The following is a 21710-nucleotide window of genomic DNA, read 5'->3' as shown; positions in this document are numbered from 1 at the left end:
AGTTAGCTGGGGGAAAGAGGAATCTACATGCTTTTCAGTATCTGGTGTGAAGTTCAAAAGTTTACTTGAATAGGGGTTTGGCAGGGAATGGTGAAATCCATCCAACCATTCAGCCATTCATCTGTATACCACCTTATCTACCCCTGCATCCATATTAAGAATTCCTAATGTTGATCTATGAAGGCAGGACTTTTAAGATATTTCCACTGAAGTGCTGTTTAATGGCAAATGATTTGAATAATTGCCTCACAATTAATATTAGTTTATCTTCAAATTTCCAATGAATTTTATATATATTTTTTCTATAGCGCTGTTTGTTACTTAAAATTAAGTTATCTAACTGTTTCTTTAAATCCTCAAGTAAATTGATGCTTGAGGAAGGCAAATCATGTTTATCCTAGGTCTTGTATATGCAGGTGCATTTGTCCAAAGATCCCAGAGGTTTGCTTACCTCAATTTGAAAAACATGTGTATAAGGGAAGAATAGACAATAAAACTATTATTTCTTATACATATTATAAGCATATGTTGTAGTAATATAGAGAAAATAAAGTGTTTGTAGGTTGTATGCATTTAGGTCTTTTCAGAAAGGGAAGGGGTTTTTTTCTGTAATGTTCAAGTTGGTGAAAATTTTTAGACATTATTAGCCCTAAATGCAGTCCATCATTTTCCTTGATATGTATCTAACCAAACAAGTTAGAAATGCTATAGTCATTTTGGAATTTAATTTTAATCAATATAGGGCCTTTTTAAATCTACTTTATCTTTATTTCACTATAAGATAATTGACAGAGAATAACATAAAATATTGTTGTAAGTAAATTTTCCTGAAAATATAGATGTACCATCTCTCTAACAATTTGATTTAATAGTTAGCCCATTAAGGATTTGAAAACATTTTTGTTCCCCCAACTTTTCTATCTTTTGCCTATCTTATTAGGAAGCTTGAATTCAGCAATGTAACTATAAATACCCACCTATGAACTTGGAGAAATGATTAAATATATTTCCCACAGTTAACTAAAAAAAAAAATACTTGGAATGAATATGAGATAATTGTTTCTCAAAGTAACTTGCACTTGCTAGATCTAAAATACATGGGATTCCCCCCTAATTTTAGAAACTTTATAATGTCAAATTGAATATTCCTTGCTTTTTAAATTAAACTGAGTACTGAACTATAATTATAGATGCACCTTTCTCTCTTGGTGTTTTGCAATAACCCAAACTGAAAGAGAATTTTACTTTTGCAGGTTATAGTAACCAAAGAAAATCTAATAATGATATTTCTTAAGAAAACATAACTCTATTTTAAAGGGAACAACTTTAGGGCAATATGTTCCTTCATGAGCTTTGTTTTCCTATACAGTGCCCAATGATCCACTTGTGCCGACCGCTGTGTTAGGTGAGGCCCTAATTCTTTATCATCATTTTTGCATGGATCACACCTCTTTGCATGGGTTATAACTTTGTCAACAGAGTAATTATTCACAGTGCAGAAAGCAACTTGATTTAAAATATATAGTCATCATCTTATCAAAGAGAACAACTGTGGTAAATCCAGTCAGATCTAGTGGATTTCAGATTAGTAATGTGTACTTTTCTAAAGCAACGTATTTGCTAATTTTTGGTTCCATTAGATTTGCAGCAAAAGTACAATAGCGCCTAATATAAGATTATGTTTATTTAAGCAGGTTAGTAGGATGAACCAAAATGCATAGGGACCAGTGCTACCTGGATAATTTCTTTATATGTAAAAATGTATCTGATGGGAAGGGATTTTCCAAATCCTCCTAATTTTATAGTTACTATATAACATCTAAGACAACTGGTCTTATGGGTGATAAATAAGTCCTTTTCAGATGTAAAATTACATTAATTTTTAATTTAATTACAGATTTAAGAATAGAATGAGTTTCATTTCAACTTGTACTCTATTTCTTGACTGATTTCACACCAATGATTCATGACCATCTTGCTTATAATGTTCACAAGTTATATATCATTTTTAACCCAGTGTTTCTAATATTTAAGATTTACCCAAAGAAATGTAGAAATTACCAGAAAACTGTGTCTTAAAACATTACCAGTTTTCATATTTTATATTTAAATTTCTTGTGAACATAAAAAACTTTATGCATGTTTTATTATGCATATATTCAACATTCGGTTACCTTTTCATAATATTTTGGAACCATTCCACTAATTCAGTTAAGTAAAATACACCTCTTTTTCACTAAAATATTTAAAGTTATAATTTTGTAATATAAAGAATATATATCGTAAAAGAATCTGTTAGTCAGTGTTCTCTGTTGCTGATTGCACTCTCCCTTGAATGTCCACACCAATAATGGCAGGGAAGTGAACTGAGGAATTTGTCCCAATGGGTAGCCTCACCATCAGTGAGAAGTCAGGAATCTTGATCATTGTGAAGGTACCAAGTGCCTTTGAAAATGTCATCTTTGTTGAGCACTTTAGAAGGCTGTCAACATCAAATTAATAAGTAAAATTCAATTAAAATATTAACAACTCACTGGAAAAAATCCAGCTGCCTAAATGTTAAAAAGTGATTACAGTAATATTTTAAGGACATTTAGATTTGGGTCCAACTCTCAGTCCTCCTGTGGACTCATAATAGAAACTCATGGAAATACTGTACCTTTCATCTTTGCTTCCCCATCTGTAAAAGAGATAATAATTCCCACAGTACCTTTTTCACAGTTTTGTAAAAGAGAAAATGAAATAATATAGGTGAGTTTTTACAAACTATACAGCTTAAAAGGTTATTATAATAGCTTTCCCTGTGAAAAGGGATATTTATGTTTAAGGAAGGCTAGAGTTAACACAATAGAGTCATCAAACCCGTTCATATAAACAGCCGTTATGCTTTTTATTTCATTTTGAAAGTTGGGCTGTTTAATTTAAAAATATATATACATTTGTTGTTTAAAAGCTAACTCCCATTAATAGTATCAGATGTAAAAATGACTTGTTGCGTTTTTCATCATTCATGGAGTCATGATGTTTACAGTTGTTTTGCATCCAACTGATTTTGTGTTTACAAAGCAATTTTGAAATCATTTCAAATATTGATTGATATTAATATCTACTTGCTGATTTTAAAAGAGCTTAGAAACTTTTCGTATTAATTCGTATATTTGTTTTTTTGTGTTTTACTGCTCCTTTGGGTTAAAGTCCCTATAACTGGTAAGTGTATTGCAAAGAATTCTAGAAAACCTTTCCATCAAAGAAATACTTGAAGTTATTATTCTTAAATGTGTAATAAGGATAATGATTAGTACATGTACTCTCACTACTAGTCACATTATGAGGTGGTTTAATGAGGCGGAAATGTTTGGAGATTAATAATTCATATGTGATTATTTTAAAGAATGCTGCTCATTGTACTACTGTATTAAAGCTTAATGCAAAACAAAAGGCATTTCATACTGGAACATAATTACGGAAGATTGAGAATGTGGGTGAATTCTGTGTTTCTCACTGAGCCTTTTACAGTGTCAGTGTTCTGCTGCTCCAGTAGGTCTGATGTGAGCGCTGGGGCTGCCCACAGAGCAGCTTAGGTGATTGCATTCCGCCTCACTGACATTATCTGTCCTTGTCTCCTCCTGAGCTCAATAGCGCCCAGATCAGTAGCTTTTGATTAACTTTACTGGAGAGATGTATATGTTCTCTCTGTCAGTCTATCAATTGCAATATTTTAGCAAAGATAGATCAGTTGAGGTTATGCACATAGGAAGAAGAAAATCTCATGAATTATGTTTGCTATAAAATGTTTGTGTCTAGAGGGGTGGGCAAAACCAAAATAAAGGGCATTAATTCAGTTGGGTGGTTAAGTCACAACAGAATCCACCAGGGGTGTTTTTGACGCATTGTGGTGTTTTAGAAGTAAATGAGAAAAAAAAAATGCATTCAGCCTGATAAGCGAAAGTAAAGTAAATGCAATCAAGCTAAATTATAGAAGCATACAAATCTGATTGTGGGGTTCTTTTGTTTTGTTTTTTCCTTCTCCAGGAAGAAAAAATGTTTATCATGGGGACAACAATTCATTTTTTGCCATATCCTATTTGTAGAGTTGGTGATAGAACAGGCAAATGTACCAGCATTTGAAATATGTTTCACTGTTTAATTAAATATTGTTCTCTACAGTATGCATTATCATTAAATACAAAAGTTCCCCTAAGAGTGTACTTTCTCTTCTGTTAATGAGCATGGCAGTCTAATGCTTTTCAAAGTAACAACCCCTTAAAACATTTTTTTAAGTGGTAAGTTTACATGTGATACATATAAGCATGCTTTTTCTCATTGTAATGATTAGAATTGTGGTCATTAAAATAATAATTATTCTTCATAGGTAAAATGTTCTTGTTTTTTTTTTCTTCCTTGTTACGACAGAAAGATGCTTAAAGTTTCTTTTCATTTTAAGCTAATAACACAATTGGGATGGGGCCTACACTTAACTGTGGGTGGTAAGGGATTCAACTGGTTTTAACGAACTCAATCATTGAAATGTTTATTGACTGATTTACACCAGGCACTAGGAATAAATTTTAAAAAATGACTCTGAGTCTAGCCTATAAGTGTTTAGAGTTTAGTGAAGAAAAACACCAGTAAACAAATTATTAAAAGATAAAATACATGAATGTAGAAAAAGAGGCCATGAGAATGTAAAGCAGGAGCTGTGAAGCCCAGCCTGGATGGTCCATGGAAGAATTTCAGAGGAAGTGCCTACTACATATTTTGCCCAGAGACATATGCTGGTTTCTTTCATACAGTAGCCAGAAGAGTCCAAATATATTAGCAATAGAAGCAACAACAATAATAATAAACCAAGTGGGTAGAGATTGAGTATAAATGCACATGGAACCTTGCTGGCAGACATAAAGGGTCCAGGGATGATGCTGTAGAATGCCCTTGTTTTCCAGTCTGGAGTGCCATGGGGAGAAGCCCCAAGTGGTTGGGCATAGTAAGGCCACAAGGGCAAGAAGAGCAGCCACGTGGGGATGGGTTGTCTACAGGGAGGTTGGCTTATGGCTGAGAAGGAGACTGTTCGTTTTAATCAACAATGAAAACACCTCTCCAGTTGACTTGATTTTCTGATCCCACTCTATACTGCTATGATTATGATTGCAGATACAGAGAAAAGTGAGAACCCAGCAAAATCTCCCGCTATGCTTTTTAAAGGTGGACTAGATGTCTCTCTGCACCTCAAAGCATCGTTTGCCCTGTTGAAATAAACATGTGTACTCTGACCTCGTACCTTGAGCGGACGTGAAAGGCTTTATCTTTATGGGGATGCTGCCCTAGGCCTCTACTCTATTTCTTTCCTTTCCTCCTGTTACCAGAAAGATCTTGAGATCTTAAAAATCTGTGCATTGATATATATTAAACAAGATAACTTTGTCTTCTTTTTAATGTTCTTGAATCTGAAAAACGCCAGATGAGAACCACAGTGCTACAGCAGAGTCCAGTCGCCTTCTTGATGTACCTCGCTACCTCTGTGAGGGGACAGAATCCCCTTACCAGACGGGACAGCTGCACCCAGCCATCAGGGTGGCCGATTTACTGCAGCACATTAATCTCATGAAGACATCAGACAGCTATGGGTTCAAAGAGGAATATGAGGTGAAAGTTTCTGTATTATGTTAAATGTTATTTCTAACTATTATACTCAGGGAAATTTAACAAATTCCCTCCCCTTAACATAACACAGAGTCGAATACTCTCTAGCCACTAATCCTGTGTTTGCATGAAAAATCAAGTGTGTAGCAAGACACCTTGGGTTCCAGTGTACCATTACAGGTTCTGTCATTCAAATGACTTAGTCAGTAGGTACTTCTCTGCCTCTTTGTTTGTTGACCCTCTGTTGAGAAGTGGGATAAAGCTTTGTGTTCTAAATGTACTACCTGTCATTCTTAGTTTTGTTTTGAGCATTATTGTGGAGCGTTGCTGAGAGGAAAAAACCAGAGCATTACAAATCCAAATGTTCAGAAGCCAAAAGAAGGATATGAAAAATTCTTCTTCCTTGTTTCCCTTTCCGACTCAAACAAAAATACCAATAATTAAACTGCAAGAGAAGTAATTTAAATTAGTCATTACAATACATAGCAAAAAGCAGACAGTTCCTTTGCCACCTTTGCCTACTGAGAAATATCAGTATGATGTGGAGAAGGAAGATCTTCCACCACCATACACACACCACCACATGTGCATCACCATACACGCACCACCATACATGTACCACCATGTGTGCACCATACATGCACCACCACACATGTGCCGACACACATGCACCACCATACATGTACCACCATACACGCATCACCATACATACACCACCACACATGTGCCGACATACATGTACCACCATGCATGCATCACCATACATACACCACCGTCCATATACCACCACACATGTGCCACCATATGGGCACTACCACACGTGCACCACCGTATGTGCACCAGCATACGTGTACCACCATACATGCACATTTAAAGTGAAAGAATTCAAACACTAATTTTCTTTACATTCAAAATGCATTCAACTTCATGAAGAATTCTCTAAACACTACATTATATTTATAGATTACTTGCATGACTTAGTTTGGGAGTGAATACAATTATCTTTGAATTTCAAAAGTTGGTTTTAGATGTATGCCGGAAACACTATGCTGTGGTAACGAATAGTGCAAGGAATTATAACATGCTGCCAGCACCGGTTCTTTCTGTTCATTTCCTTGTATTCCTGTGTACCTCACTTCAAAGACCGTTGACTCTTTGAAGGCCCCATTTCCTGTTTGAGCAAAGTTAAAGCTTTTCTGCAAAAAGGAAATCTATACCCATATTTTAAATTGCTACATATGGCAATTAAACTAATCAACAAACTCATCTGTTCAGAATTCTTGGAGATGGTGACTTTTTTAAATTTTCATATGGTCTCTGGTAGAGACTCAGTTCTTTTCATGATCTTCAAAGAAACTGAAATGTGGTGTATTGCACATGATTTAATAAATAATTGAGGGGAAAACAAGTGTGTTTTTGTTCCTGTTATAAATGCTAAAGGAAGCACACTTGAAAGATAGATAACTCATTAAAAGTAGTTTTGAAGTTTTTGATGCTTTCTCTACCTCCTTCTCACAAAGTTAGAGCAATCTTAAATTTGAAATAATTTTAAGGTCTTTTCCCCTCCCTAAAGTTGTTACTTGTCCTTCATTTGAACTCAGTCCAATCCAAGATGAACAAGTAGGAGTCCAGCAAATAAGCTTTGTTCTGAAATGGAACATGTTTACTACTGTAGGACTTCCTCCCGGAGAAAGTGGCTATTACTGTTTTGGTCCTCACAACAGATAAACTTGCTGCATGAAAAGGAATTAAATTCAGTCTGCTTGTTAATTTTTTTTTTCTAGAGCTTCTTTGAAGGACAGTCAGCATCTTGGGATGTAGCAAAAAAAGACCAAAATAGAGCAAAAAACCGATATGGAAACATCATAGCATGTAAGTCCTCCTAGAATTCTTGGTGAATGTAAATGTTGTGGGTAGAAGGTAAATAGTAAGTTGCAACTCCTCTTTATGTGGTTTTAAATTTTAAGAGAATCCCAGGGCCTGACACATCTGTTGATAAAGCAATCTACTTAATATTCAAACAGCATTGGCTATTGGCAGTAACTCTGAAATTGTCATCATCCTCATTAATTAAATTGTTTCACACTCTTCACACTGTGGATATAGTTCTATGTGATTTTATGTTTGCACACAAATGCATGGGATGTTATGAAATAATTGAGAATATTAACGATGAAAAGAAAGGTCTTTTCAGTGATAAATTACTGCTATACCTCCAAACTTATTCAAGGTGGGAGTGGTCTTCTTTCTACATACCTTTATTCCTTCCTTGGAGCCTGTAAGAATTCCAATTGCTCCCTTTTATTTATCATTAGGGACTTCCTCCTCCTCAAATCTGCAATGTGTGTACATGGATAAATAAGTTAATTTACATCAGTAAATGAAACATCAGCAGCAATGAGAAAAGTTCTCAAATCTGCAATGTGTGTACATGGATAAATAAGTTAGTTATCATGTGAAACATCAGCAGCAATGAGAAACATAATTTTTCATGTAACTATTTATTTACTTTGACCACTCTATTATCAATGAAAATGATTTTAAATATTCTTATGAATGCATCAGAATTTAATCTTGACTCTCAAGAAATAGGAAGTTGAGAGCAGATCAAAATTCACTCCTTATTTCTGTGGCTCATTTGCTATAAAATGCAGACAGAAGAACCCAACCCATTTAAAATTATGCCTAGGAAGCAAAATTAGGAATCAAGGCAAATTTAGTTCCTTAGACAAGTCCATGACTCAAATGACTATTCATTGTACATTAATTATCATATCCCCTAAAAGCTTCCTAATTATGAAGATGTTAGTCACTAAAAGCTTTATTAACAGAATGTTATAACCGTGATAAGTAATAAGGTCATTAAAGTTCTTGTATTTCTTCAAATGACTGGTGTTTAAGGAAATGTAGATACTATATTATGGGTAAGCTCTGATCAACCATTGAATTATTCCAAGTATCTGCCAATGGCATTGTCTCAAGACAAGGGGAATATTTCATAGCTTTTATTTTATTATTTACAAATTTTAGACGATCACTCCAGAGTAATTTTGCAACCTGTCGAGGATGATCCTTCTTCAGATTACATTAATGCCAACTATATAGATGTAAGTATTTTTATAGCTCAGTATGCCCAGTTTGTTAGCTTATAGATGTGAATCCTTTTGCTTGTTATTACCTATAAAGTGATTGCTAGCTTTTAAACATAAAGAACAAACTGTACACTTTTTTCCTTGTTCTGCGTCCTAGTACTTACTGACGTTGTTGTGCTTTCTTTCACACCTGACTTTGGTTTGGGCTGTAGATTTGGCTGTACAGGGATGTAAGTACCACTATCTGTAAATAACAGTATCCTATTATGAATATTTAATGTAACTACTCTTACTTACAGTTATTACTAATACCTGCTACTTGTTCTCTCTGCATGCTTCACGTAATTAGCTCATACAGTATATCTATGTTCATTTCTTTGTAATTCCTTTACATGTGTAAAGATCTGTTTTATCTCCTTCCCTTCTCTGTGTTTGGAAAAACAGGACCATTTTGAGCTCTTGACAATTTATTATGTACCTGAGTTTTATTTGTTGATGATTTCTGTTTCTGGCTTTTATTCTTACCCTTCCCTAAACATGTGAGAAGCTGGATAGTATGATGTGTTAGTGTTTCTGAAATTTTACTTTTTACATTTGACTTCTGATGTGAATAATGGATAGGGAGACTATTGTGTGGTGTGTGGTATTGGATTGTGAAGTATTAAAATTACTTAGGCAAAATAGTTACCAAATTGCATTTGTAAAGTACACGTATCCCACATATATATTGAATCATACAAATAAAAAAGTTTGTTGTAATCATACATTTCACTGTTAAATTTTAGTTAAAAACATATCTACATGTGAATTCTCTCTTCAATGGAAAATAATTTTCTAATAAAAGATAAAATATTGTTGAGGAGGCAATATATTATATTACATGTAAGAAGAATAGCCTCTTCACTTATACTTCCTGGTTCAAAATCACACTGGAAACCATGGGAATACTATTTCATCTCTCAGCCTCAGTTTGCTCATCTTAACAGTGGAGGTAATGATAGTACTAATCTTATTTGTTGTAAGATTTAAATGAAGCAATGCTTATTGAGCACTTAGCACAATGCTTAGCACATGTCAAGTACTTATTAAAATAAACCAGCTATTTTAAAAAATAATTTACCTAGGTGTGCTGAAATTAATCAGTTCAAAATATAGTTATTTTGTGAAATGTCATTATTTATATTTTAACTAATAAATTTTATAAATTATAGTCTCAATATATTCATTAAATTTTGATCCTCATTCAATATTTTAAATGTATTCGACATCTTAACATGGAAAACTAAGCTTTTGATCTACTCATTAAAATTTTAAAAAATTAACATTTCTCTGACAAATTTGTACTTCTTTTTACCTATATAACTTAACCTTGGTTTTCTACCAAGGCATATACACTGGAGCCTTGGTATAATGCTACTTTATGGTTCATATGTAAAAAGTGTGTTCTAAGACTATTTTTATCTAATATTTTTGTTAAGACCCCAGTATATTTTGGCTAATCATTATACAATATCATAATTTTCCCTCTTCTATTAATTTGTTATGCTTAAAAGATGTCTCCTGCAATTGGTAAAGTTTTCATAAAAAGCAGGAGATAAAATGCTTATAAAGCTTGAAACAAATTTTTCATAAAATGCTGTGCTATTTGGGTATATTAAGGAATAATAACTTCCAATTTTGCAACAGTATAATGCTCAACCTATTAAGTTTTAGATAGGAGATCTTCATTTATATGCATTTATATCTGTATTGAGTCATCCACACCAAAATGTGGATAAATTGTACCACAGGCTTTTTACTAAAGCACTCTGGTAAATACACAACAAATTCAAAGGTTAATCTATTATACCATTAACATATTTGCTACTCGGGGTCTATTGGAATTTAAACTAATTAATAGTAACTACCAAACTATTCCTTCTCAGGAATAATTTCTTTATTGAAACAATATTAAATATTTAACCACACAGAGTTCTTGGCACATTAAAAAAAGAGAGAAAAAAATACTAAACTTTATTGTTCAAGACAAATATACTTTAAAACTCTTCCTTTCCTCTATATGTGTGTGTAACTATAATTATGTGTAAGTACATTATTATCAGCACACATAAATGGTTTTGGCGGATTCATAAATATATTATAGAGTAGGAATATTCTGTATGAAATCTCAGCAGGATTTTGATTTGATGCACACATGCATTGTCCAGCTCTAACATTGGAATGTTCTCTTATTTTTTTATGGTTCTAATATGTCGTTGTCCATTTGTAATGCAGTGTGTTGTACCTTTGGATGATAAAATGAGAATTGGTATTTTTGAACACAGTTTTTCCAGGAATGAATGATTAAAGCTTAACATGAAGGCATAAACATTTTAGTGAAACCAAACAAAATCTCTGATGTTATTCCCTAACAAACAAATCTCAATTATGCAATATATATTCTAATCAGAGCCCTTAAAATATTTATTTTTTAATCTTACCTTTCAGATAACCTAGGTTTGAGAAGTGAACTATGAGTTCACTACTCATTTCTGGACTTTTTACTATAACTTAATCTTAACAGGTGGTTGTCTTCATCTTTTTATGCCTTCATTCTTTTAATTCTGGTACTGATGTAAAATTATGACCAATTTGTTCTCCTATTTTAGGGCTACCAGAGACCAAGCCACTACATTGCAACTCAAGGTAAAACTTTGCCTCTTTAAGTGTTATACAAAAAACAAACTTGCTTATTCATCCATATAGTATTTTTTGCAATTTTACCTATATTGGCTGAAGAAAAAAACAACAACATTCCTTCTGAATAACACTGCTCTTTATTCATTTGTATAATACAAGTTATTTTATCTGTATAAAACGTATATAAACTTTGACTTATTTTTTATTGCAAGTAAAAGACAAGCTGCTGGTAGTTTTTGTGATTTGGTTCTTGGTATCCTGATGTCCCAGAGCTCTAGTCAGTAGTGCTGGGTAGAGGAATTTCTTACTTTTGATGAAAGCAAGGGAAGTCTCATCTCATTTAAGGTGCCCATTTTCTTGTAGCAGCCTGTCAGCCTGGAATGTAATAGTACCCAAGACCGATATTTTTATAATGAGATGTTAGACTATCTTCCAGCAGTTGTTTTTTGTTTTGTTTTGTTTTATTTTTTACAAGTTAAGACTGAGACAAAACAAAGGGCTAAAGGGAACTTTGTCAAGTTTATTCTTTGTGGAAAGTAAGAAAAAAATAGAAAAAACTTGTTACAGCGGCACATTGGGGAGTAAAAGTATTCTAACATCAAAAACAAAAACACCTTCAGTCTCTCCAAATTGAGCACTGGTCATGAGGAGAGAAACTTGCACATCTATTGTATAAAAGAGAAAAGTAAAACAAAAGTTACATTGCTCTTTGCCAGAGGGTATGTTTTTTTAATTGCTTTCACATATGTTGGAGTAATTCAGTTTAATTAGATATAAACCTTTTAAAGTTAGAAAACTCATTTATGGTGAACATTATTCGAGTTTCATGGTAATGAGTAGAGCCCAGTAGGAGCTTTCACAGTTTGCAGAAGATACTCTATGTATGAAGTTTCTTCATTAACCGCAAACATGCACTGTGTATAAATGATGTGCTTATATGTAATTGGTCATATGTACTGTTTGGTTGATAGTAGCATAATCCTGTTTTCGCAGGTATTTGAAGATGCATTAAAGTAACTTATATATCAATATCCTAGGAACGAGTGATAGCTTCTGCACTGGAAATTATAGAAAGCAAATCTAAAATCAAACTTGGATAGGCCTGTGTTTTTGCCCGTAGCATGATTGTAGATGGGAACGGAATTTTAAATACTTTCAGTGACATTTTCTTCTAAATTTATTATTGATTACAAAATTTCTCTGATAACGTAATATTCAAATTAATTTTTTAATAGGCCCAGTTCATGAAACAGTGTATGATTTCTGGAGAATGATCTGGCAAGAACAGTCTGCCTGCATTGTGATGGTTACAAATTTAGTTGAGGTTGGCCGGGTAAGAAAAATATATATATTTGTTTTGTGGTGTGTGTGGTTTTTTGTGTGTCATAAAACATGAATATAACTTGAATAGCAAAACATAATAAACTTAACATATACTATCATTTGATTTCTTAAAAAATTACAGGCATAGCATATCAAATTAGTGCTCCCCTAAGCAAACCTTTGATGGCTGAGAAATTACTGGATTTCTCCATTAGTAATAAAATAAGCTTTGATTATATACTAAAATCTAATTGCATTATTAGGCTTGTATATTTTTATGAGATTGCATAAAGTCTATTTAATGTGGAACATTCTTGTCTCATTTATATATTTTTTTAAAGCTGTATATTAACTGTGAGGTGAAGAGTAATCACTGAAATTAAATGATCTTGGTTCATGTATTAGGTATTCAGGTTCACCTATGTCATCTTTTTGTCATTTAGGTTAAGTGCTATAAGTATTGGCCTGACGATACTGAAGTTTATGGTGACTTCAAAGTAACGTGTGTAGAAATGGAACCACTTGCTGAATATGTAGTTAGGACTTTCACCCTGGAAAGGGTAAGTACTCTAAAGTTCTATTTAAAAGAAAATATGTATACTGAAACTTAAATTTTCTCTAAAAATTTCTGTCAAGATATGTTTTGTTGATTCTACAAATCCATTCATTTTATTCATTTATTTCACAGATATTTATTTGAGAGCATACCATGTGCGAGGCATGTTTATAAACCTGGGGACACGTTAATCCCTGTTCTTGTGGGAACTTATAATCTGTTAAGGGATACAAGCAGTAAACATTAATAAATATTCAAATACATCATATATTATGAAAAGTACTACAGAGAAAAATAATGTTGGGAATGGAAGTAGAGAATATTGCTGAGGTAGGAGAAGGATGATGAGTAAAGGACTCATTGAGAGAATGACATATAAATAACGGCCTGTGTGAAATGAGGGAGGGAGGGATTTAACTACTCTATCCCGGGTTAACCCAAGGAAGAATATTTCTGATGGAGGGAAGATTCATTTCATAGACCCTGAGGCATGAGGATCACTGTCACAATGAGAAACAGCCAGGAGTCGAGGGTGTTCAGAGATGAGAAAGAAATATGAGATGAAGTCATAGAAATCAAAGAGCCAAATAAGTGAAATCTTGTGAGCCATTAGGGTTTTTCGCTTGTATTAAAAGAAGGTTGGACGCCATTGAAGGGTTATGAGCCCAGGAGTAACATGATCTGACTTTTATTTTTAATAGGATCAGAAAGATTAAAGCAGCGTGGCCAGTGTAAGGACAATGACATGGGATGTAGAAGTTAATGAATTACATTGCTGCAGATACCAGTGTTGCATATATGCCTTTGTACATCTACAGAGCTTTAAAATATTGGTGTCCTTTGACCAGAAATTTTCCTTCCATGAATCTATCATAAGGAATCTATCATAATGACTTTGTTTATAGTCTTGGAATATTATAGATGGCTATAAATGTCCACCAATAGAAAGATAGCTACATTATTATACATGTATGATCCACAAATAGCGTTTGTTTGCAAATGATCTTTATAAGTATTTTACCAACATTAAAAATAATTGGGGGAAGTATTAAATGAAAAGTAGCATTATACAGAACAACATATACACTGATATTCTAGCAAATAGTAACTTCCTAAATTTGACCCCAAAAGAGTTAGAAACCTGAACAGATGATAGAAGAAAATAAAGTGATTGTTAAAATTTACCACTAAAATTGCACTATGATTTCATAGTTGAGGTTTCTTTAATCTTTAGAGAATTGCTAATGCCTATCTATATTAACCAAACTATTTAGGCTATAGAAGAACAGCTATATTTTTTAAAAGTTGCATAACTGTGATAACAGAACCAGAGAAGAAGCGCTTCTCTCTCTGTCTCTTTTTTTATCTCAATCTCTCTCCCTCTGTCAAGTGTGCGTGCACACACATTGCAAATCAATTACATTCAAGAACATGCTGTAAAAAAAACTTCAAAACAAAATATTTAAAATTTGAATACCGAAGTAAATTAAGAAAAGATCATAACATGATTCATCGTGATTTTTTCTAAGAATACAAAGATGTTACATCTGTGGTAGGATATTTCATTATGTCAGTGCTTTAAAGGAACAAAACCATGTGAATTTATCAATAAACATTGTAGTGCACTTATTTTGATTTAAACATTTATAATAATACTCATATTAGGAAAATAAGGAGAGTCCCTAAACATGATAAAGGTGATTCAACAATAGCAGCATGGGTGTTAAGAAGTGAAAATTAAAGGAATTTCAGTTATAATCAGGAATGTGATATGGATAATCATTCTCACTGGTATTCAACATCTATCAAATGATATAAGACAAAAGGAATAAACTGCATTACTATTAGAAGAAACAAAATTATTTTTAAATGAAATTATTTTATACCAAGAAAACTAGAGATAATATTTTTAAATTGAGTCAATAATCATTTATTTAGGTGACCAATTCAAGATAATTATCCATAAATTCTAGCTTTTATGTTAATAATATAAAAAACTGAGTAGACATTAAAAAAATGTTATTAAAATGTACTAAAAAGAGCAGGGTCCTTGTAGTAACTCCAGTAAGAGGGTTAATGTAGAGAAGGTGAATCAATATAAAAAATCAGGTCTTAGAACAATTTATGACCTTTCTCACTAGAGTTGACTTTGAAAGGCGTAATGAAAGAAGTTTTCCATTTGTATGCCTCCATGGTGATGTTTATTATTGTTGCTATTATAATTACTTGTTGAGCCCTGCTTTCTGCAGGGTCTTGTACTAGGAATTGGAATTAAAAAGAATAATATGACATGACCACTGACTTCCAAGGTTTGGGTGATATTGGTCCACATAGGATAGAATCTAAAAATAAGCTTTCTTAATTTGTTTCATTTATTTCATGCAATTTTTCTACCTATTCTGTCTGAACAACTGAGATGAGATTTCACAGATAAGCTCACAATAGAGTTGGAATTGTATAGGTTATAGTGGGTTTTTTGGGTTTTTCAGTTTTTGGTTTTTTGCTACAAATGTGGGTTCTGAAAAATAAATTCTGGAGCACTGCATCTGTGCTTTCTAACCGGTGCTACCACAATCTACAGGCTTCTTCTAACAAAAAGAAGGGAAAGCTTTGAAATGTGCATTTAAAGGCTTCTCTTAAATTAACCCAATAGGAGGCCCAACAATGGATGCTTCACCTCTTTCATTTTGTATTTTTGTTACTATAAATAATACTCTGTGTGCTGAATTATTTCACAGAGTTAAGAAAAATAGGCTGCCCAAAGAATAGTTTAGCTGTCTGTATATTTTTATAAACCAATCTAGAGTAGCACTGTCCTGGAAAATCTCTACATGCTACGCTTCAAAACCATTTTCAACATGGGTAAGCAAGGCAGTCCAATCTCTTTGTGAGGTGCGAGAAGCTAGAAAGTTGCTTTTATAAACTACTTGAGTACTCAGTGCTTTGGGTCAATAGGGCAGCATTTTCGCTTTTCCATTTCTTCCTTTTCCCCTAATTTTATGTGTTGTCATTCCCAGGAAGGAACAAACTGTCAGAGTAAATAAAATTTACCCAGACTTATAAAACTGAGCAAGACTTCTAATTTTCTTTCTTTGGCAGTTGTCTGCCAATAAATGTAAGCTCCTGGGCCATGTCAGGCCAGCATCCTTTTTCAGAAAAAACATGATCCTGGTACATTTTTTTTTTTCATTGTCTATCTGGTCTAGTACTCAGGACTGTGTTTTATGACTTTATTTGGGACCATCTGAAAACACTGCTTCCCATGTTTGCACAGAGGGGGTACAATGAGATTCGTGAAGTTAAGCAGTTCCATTTCACCGGCTGGCCTGACCATGGCGTGCCCTACCATGCGACAGGGCTGCTTTCCTTTATCCGGCGAGTCAAGTTCTCCAACCCTCCCAGTGCTGGCCCCATCGTTGTGCATTGCAGGTGAGTGATGGTCCAAATGGGATGGACTGTGTACAGCCAGCTTTTGTAAAAGTATCAAGATAAGGCTTGAAGCACAAAAACGAATGCATGCTTACAAAGGGCCCGCTTGCATGTATTACAGATAAGGTAAAATAGCAAGGAAATAAAAGCCATAAGGAGGACATAAAATAGAAATTTAAGAAATAAATACAGTCAGCCTAATGTGTATAGTGCTGTCCACAATTATGAGTGTAGAAATTGCTTTTTAGTGGCAACATCTGTGTTTGGGGGGTTCTTTTATTGCTTTTGCAAATCCCATATTGTATAGAATGGCAGGTTGAAATAGAGATTTCTTGCCAACCTAGTAAATTCCCAATAGAATCCCAGCTTTTAAAACTAAATTTGAGACATACAAAGTTAGTAAATGGCCTAAAATGCAAGAATTTGTGCTATAACACAGCTATTTAAGAATTTTTTTAAAAAAAACATCCATCAGAGGACCTTGAAAACTACATCAGTGAAATCCAGGAAATATATGCTGGAAAAATATGAACATTATATCCAGACTTTCTTCTGATTAGAAACTTCTCTTAAAACAAGCACTGTGTGGCACTAAAAGCAAATTACATGGCCTCATTTTGAGATGGGAACAGAAGAATACTGAATCTGAAAGGCTTTTTCTAAATGCTACACACCATTCTCACATACTATCTCCTCTACGCTACCCAATAATTTGTACTAAAGCATTTTTTTTCTTTCTGAAAATCCAGCCTATTCAGAATTTAAATGGTCATGAATAAAAGGGGGAAAACCCCACAGAGAATAAAATAAAAGTCAGCCCCTCAGTATCAGATACTATGTACCCTGGAAAATAAACAATCTTAATTCAGTCCTCCTAAAGAAATCTGATGTATTCTTCAGTTACTTTTCTGTCTCAAACCCTGGGAACAGTGATTGAGAGACAGTAGGCAAAAGAAGAAAAAAAGAGAGAGATAAAGAAAAGAGGGGAAAAAAGGGAATAGAGATGTTCACAATATCTTTTACTTAAATTTCTTATAGAACAGTGAGTTTAAGAAAAGTGATTAAATCTGGACAACAAAGAAATAATGTTAATGGTCTATCCATGCATTTAGAAAATGAAATTAAAGGTTTTTAATTCAGGGTTGTTTTGACTTATCATAGGGGTTTATTTTCCTGTCATTTATTTGCTTCAGAAGTGCCCCAAGATTCTTAGATACTCTCTTGAAACATAAGTGTCATTTTTCTACTTAAACTCAGGTATCTCTGAATTTATGGAAAAGGAAGCAGATTACAAGGGGAATTCCTCCCCCTCAAAAAAAAAAATCCCAATATATCTTGTTTGCTCCATTGACTTCTATATATAAAATTGGAGAAGCAATCCTAAGGGGCAAAATTATCAACAGTATATTATGATTTAAATGAATTGATTTAAATACCTTAAGGTAATGACTATCTTATAGTGATCTGATAAGAATTATACTGCAACAATTCATTTTTATTTTCCTTCAGATTTCCATTCAAAGGAGTCTTTCTACTATTGGTCTACTTCCCATTGATAAGCACCATTTTTCCCACCCTCACCATTAGCATTTACCCTGCATTGTGGCTTCTCAGATTTCTCACTGAAAAGCTTTGGAATTAATGTTCCTTGGCCTTGGAATTTACAAGCGTCTGTTTGACTAAGAGAACCAGCAGTCTTGCATTTTGCTAGAAGACTCACATGAGTATTAAATTATATACCTTGGGGTTAAATGTTAAAGTGTGAATCCTTCTGGGTCAATTCTATGAATTTGAAATTATATGTATTTGGTTTTCATAACATGAAGACTACATAAGAGAGCTATGGAATTTGAACAAAGTACATACATTATTTTCAATATAATGATATATAAAAATAATTTGATTCACAAAGTTATGTCATCTAATTTGAAACTCTTATTTCAATCTTCAGTTTATACCAAACTATATATTCTACATGAAGTTTTTTTATACATTAATAACTGTTTATACAATATGTACAAATTATGTCTTGTGCTCTGTGGAATTACTTTGATTCCACCTATCTGAAAGCCGAAAGGATCTTTATTTAAGGTTGCATAGACATGCTCCTGCAATTCTTTAGATTTGTTTAATTTTTTGCAGTGCTGGTGCTGGGCGAACTGGCTGTTACATTGTGATTGATATCATGCTGGACATGGCTGAAAGAGAGGGCGTGGTTGACATCTACAACTGTGTCAAAGCCTTAAGATCTCGTCGTATCAATATGGTCCAGACAGAGGTATGTTGATTGTTGGTTTACCTCTAGTGGGTTTCTTTTTTACACTTCCAACATTTTTCAAACAATGCGCCAATGTCTTTTACATAGAATCAATAGTAGCTCATCAAGCTAATATTGATTGGTATTTTTATTAATATTGGTGTTTTTGTTCATATTTCCATGTAGAGAAAGTTCTCTGAATTCCCTATCTTTGATGACAGATAAGTTTTATTAAAATGATATGAAGATTTTCATTTTCTTTCTTTTAATAGGAACAGTACATTTTTATTCATGATGCCATTTTAGAAGCCTGCTTATGTGGAGAAACTGCCATACCTGTCTGTGAATTTAAAGCTGCATATTTTGATATGATTAGAATAGATTCCCAGACTAATTCTTCACATCTCAAAGACGAATTCCAGGTATTTGCTATTTCTAGGTCCTCTTTTATGAGCAACTTATTTCAACTTGTTCTGGGTATTATTAATTCTTCTAAGGGAGGTCTTTCAAGTCTAATTTAAAACCTTTGACCTGATTTTAAGCATAATACCTTTCTCTTTCAGTATGCATATTGTGCAGTCACTTTTGTATTAATGAGCTTGTATCTGCTGCATCATGAAAAGCAAATGAGTTCAGACTCATGGAAGAGTATGGGAAAAAGATATCATAAAAGTCAAATTTAGTGGTGACTTTTATATATTAATAACCTTTATATTTTTCCAATCTAAAGCATTTTGGCCTTCTATGTCACTCAAAATGTGGGACCAAACACATTAATAATAATAGCTAAAGTTTGTGCAGAGCATTTGTTTCTAAAATACACCAAATGTTTACACTGCCCTTAAAACATCCATGGAGGTGTGTGACTATGAAGTGCCTCTAGAATCTTAATACTTTGATTCTTTACCCAGTGCTCTTGCCAGTCTATCTTTAAATATGGCATGCCACATGTTCTTAGAAATGATAGTTTCCAACTTGGGTGATGGGTCATTATCATAGGATACTCTGATTGCACTATATTTGGTTGGGCAATGCATTATGCAGGTAGCTGTGTTGTTTAGCTTCCCTTTTCCTTTTAAGGAAAGGCACATTGTACAGTTCATATATACCTTGTGCGAATCCTTCATTTTCTACTTGGCCTCCTAAATACGTGATGAATCTGTATTGTGCTATTTAAATGGGTCGCTGTCTTTTAACCTGGGCTCCCTTTTTTTTAGACCTTGAATTCAGTCACCCCTCGACTACAAGCCGAAGACTGCAGCATAGCATGCCTGCCAAGGAACCATGACAAGAACCGTTTCATGGACATGCTGCCACCTGACAGATGTCTGCCTTTTCTAATTACAATTGATGGGGAGAGTAGTAACTACATCAATGCTGCTCTTATGGATGTAAGAGACTGCACTCTTTGTTAGTGTAAAGTGTCATGAAAAGCTACATAATGCATTGAACACTGGCTAGTTTTCTTTTCAGGAAACTTACAATGGCCTGTAAAGGAAAATTGGAAACTTTCATTGCAATACAAAATTTTTTGAGAATGATTTTGAATTTCCCCTACAGGGATTCTTAGGAATTGTGAGTTTGAGGTGTTATTGTAAATTTGGATCTTGATTATCAATTATTATATGCTGAACAGGAAATATCTTTAGGTGAGATTTTTTTTAATCTTAATTATTTGCAGAAAAGATCATGCTTATCTATTTTAAATACAGTTAGGAAGGAATTTTAAAAATCACAGAATGCCCTAGCTTTCTGATGTTCTATTAAATTGGGAAAATTGTATCTTTGACATTTAATGGTCCAATAATTTAGAACTAACTTGTTTTATTGGCATGAGTTAGTATAGGCTATAAGTAACTAGGGAAGATATCAGGTTATTGCATCTTTCATAATGTAAGAACTGATGTGCCCCCCACCAATCATCATACGCTGTAGATTGAAAAGCAGGTGCTCAGCATGTTAGCATCCCATAGACAGATCAACATGGAAAGAGAGTTTTAAATTATGTCCTTAGCCACCTTGCTTTGGTTACCTTGGAAAAAGCAAGAAGGATCTCAAGGTTCAGAATCCTTTTCAACGGTTTGTCACCTTCTTTTGTAAACATTTCTAGTTTTTGCCTTTTAGCCTTTGGAACCATAGCAACCAGAAATTAGATGTCAAAGGTCTTTTCTTTGTGACTAAGAATGAAACTTTCTAAGTTGTTACTCTATTGTGTTTTTCAAAATTAGCTTCAGATTATGGACTTAGAAAAATCCACATTCTCCTTCCAAGACTAGTCTTTTAGCCAGTTTCTCTGTTCTTTTTTTAATGCTGTAGAGCAGAACAGTCTAAAGGCAAGCTCAAGTGGAAAGTTCCCATCCTTGCTATGACCAGAGTTTTGCCTAGCCATTAATTATTTTCACTGAAATCACATTGGATTCTCATAGTACCACTTCTCCTTCTAATTGTCTGGAAAGGCAAATATACTAAGTACAGAGAGAAAACATTCAAGACCTTTCACTTCTGAGTCTAGATTTGGAATGAAAAAATGATGTGTCAAAAAGGGAAGAAGGGAAGATATTGATATCTTTAAATTTTGTCTTTGGCATCTCTGTCAAATTTTTCTTGATTTCCAGGTTGTTTTCTAGTTAATATGAGGACTGAACCTTGTACTCTATCTGTTCCTACTCTCTGCTTAATTTCCTTTTCTTGAACAAATATATTTCACTAGGGGCCCAGTGCACAAAAATTTGTG

At 33.6% G+C, this 21710-nt stretch overlaps 1 protein-coding gene across 11 annotated transcripts in view; it reads left to right on the top strand.

The window, feature by feature from the left end:
- PTPRK (protein tyrosine phosphatase, receptor type, K) overlaps positions 1 to 21710 on the top strand; it is a 364082-nt gene that overhangs the window by 328876 nt on the left and 13496 nt on the right. For 4 of the 11 annotated variants that reach the window (XM_014533785.1, XM_005858969.2, XM_005858971.2 and 1 more), the window contains 13 exons: positions 1370 to 1405; positions 3196 to 3207; positions 5459 to 5643; positions 7425 to 7512; positions 8671 to 8747; positions 8945 to 8962; positions 11381 to 11417; positions 12647 to 12744; positions 13178 to 13294; positions 16565 to 16719; positions 18862 to 18997; positions 19249 to 19398; positions 20194 to 20367. In XM_014533785.1, coding sequence (XP_014389271.1) covers positions 1370 to 1405; positions 3196 to 3207; positions 5459 to 5643; positions 7425 to 7512; positions 8671 to 8747; positions 8945 to 8962; positions 11381 to 11417; positions 12647 to 12744; positions 13178 to 13294; positions 16565 to 16719; positions 18862 to 18997; positions 19249 to 19398; positions 20194 to 20367 — 1283 coding nt within the window. The remainder of the gene's footprint in view (positions 1 to 1369; positions 1406 to 3195; positions 3208 to 5458; positions 5644 to 7424; positions 7513 to 8670; positions 8748 to 8944; positions 8963 to 11380; positions 11418 to 12646; positions 12745 to 13177; positions 13295 to 16564; positions 16720 to 18861; positions 18998 to 19248; positions 19399 to 20193; positions 20368 to 21710) is intronic. The other 7 variants (XM_005858974.2, XM_005858973.2, XM_014533783.1 and 4 more) reach the window with 3 other exon arrangements.

Source organism: Myotis brandtii, unplaced genomic scaffold (assembly GCF_000412655.1).
Source record: "Myotis brandtii unplaced genomic scaffold, ASM41265v1 scaffold123, whole genome shotgun sequence".
In the NCBI taxonomy this organism is placed as follows: domain Eukaryota; kingdom Metazoa; phylum Chordata; class Mammalia; order Chiroptera; family Vespertilionidae; genus Myotis; species Myotis brandtii.
Note: the sequence above shows the minus strand (reverse complement) of the source record. Positions and strands in the feature narration are given on the sequence as shown.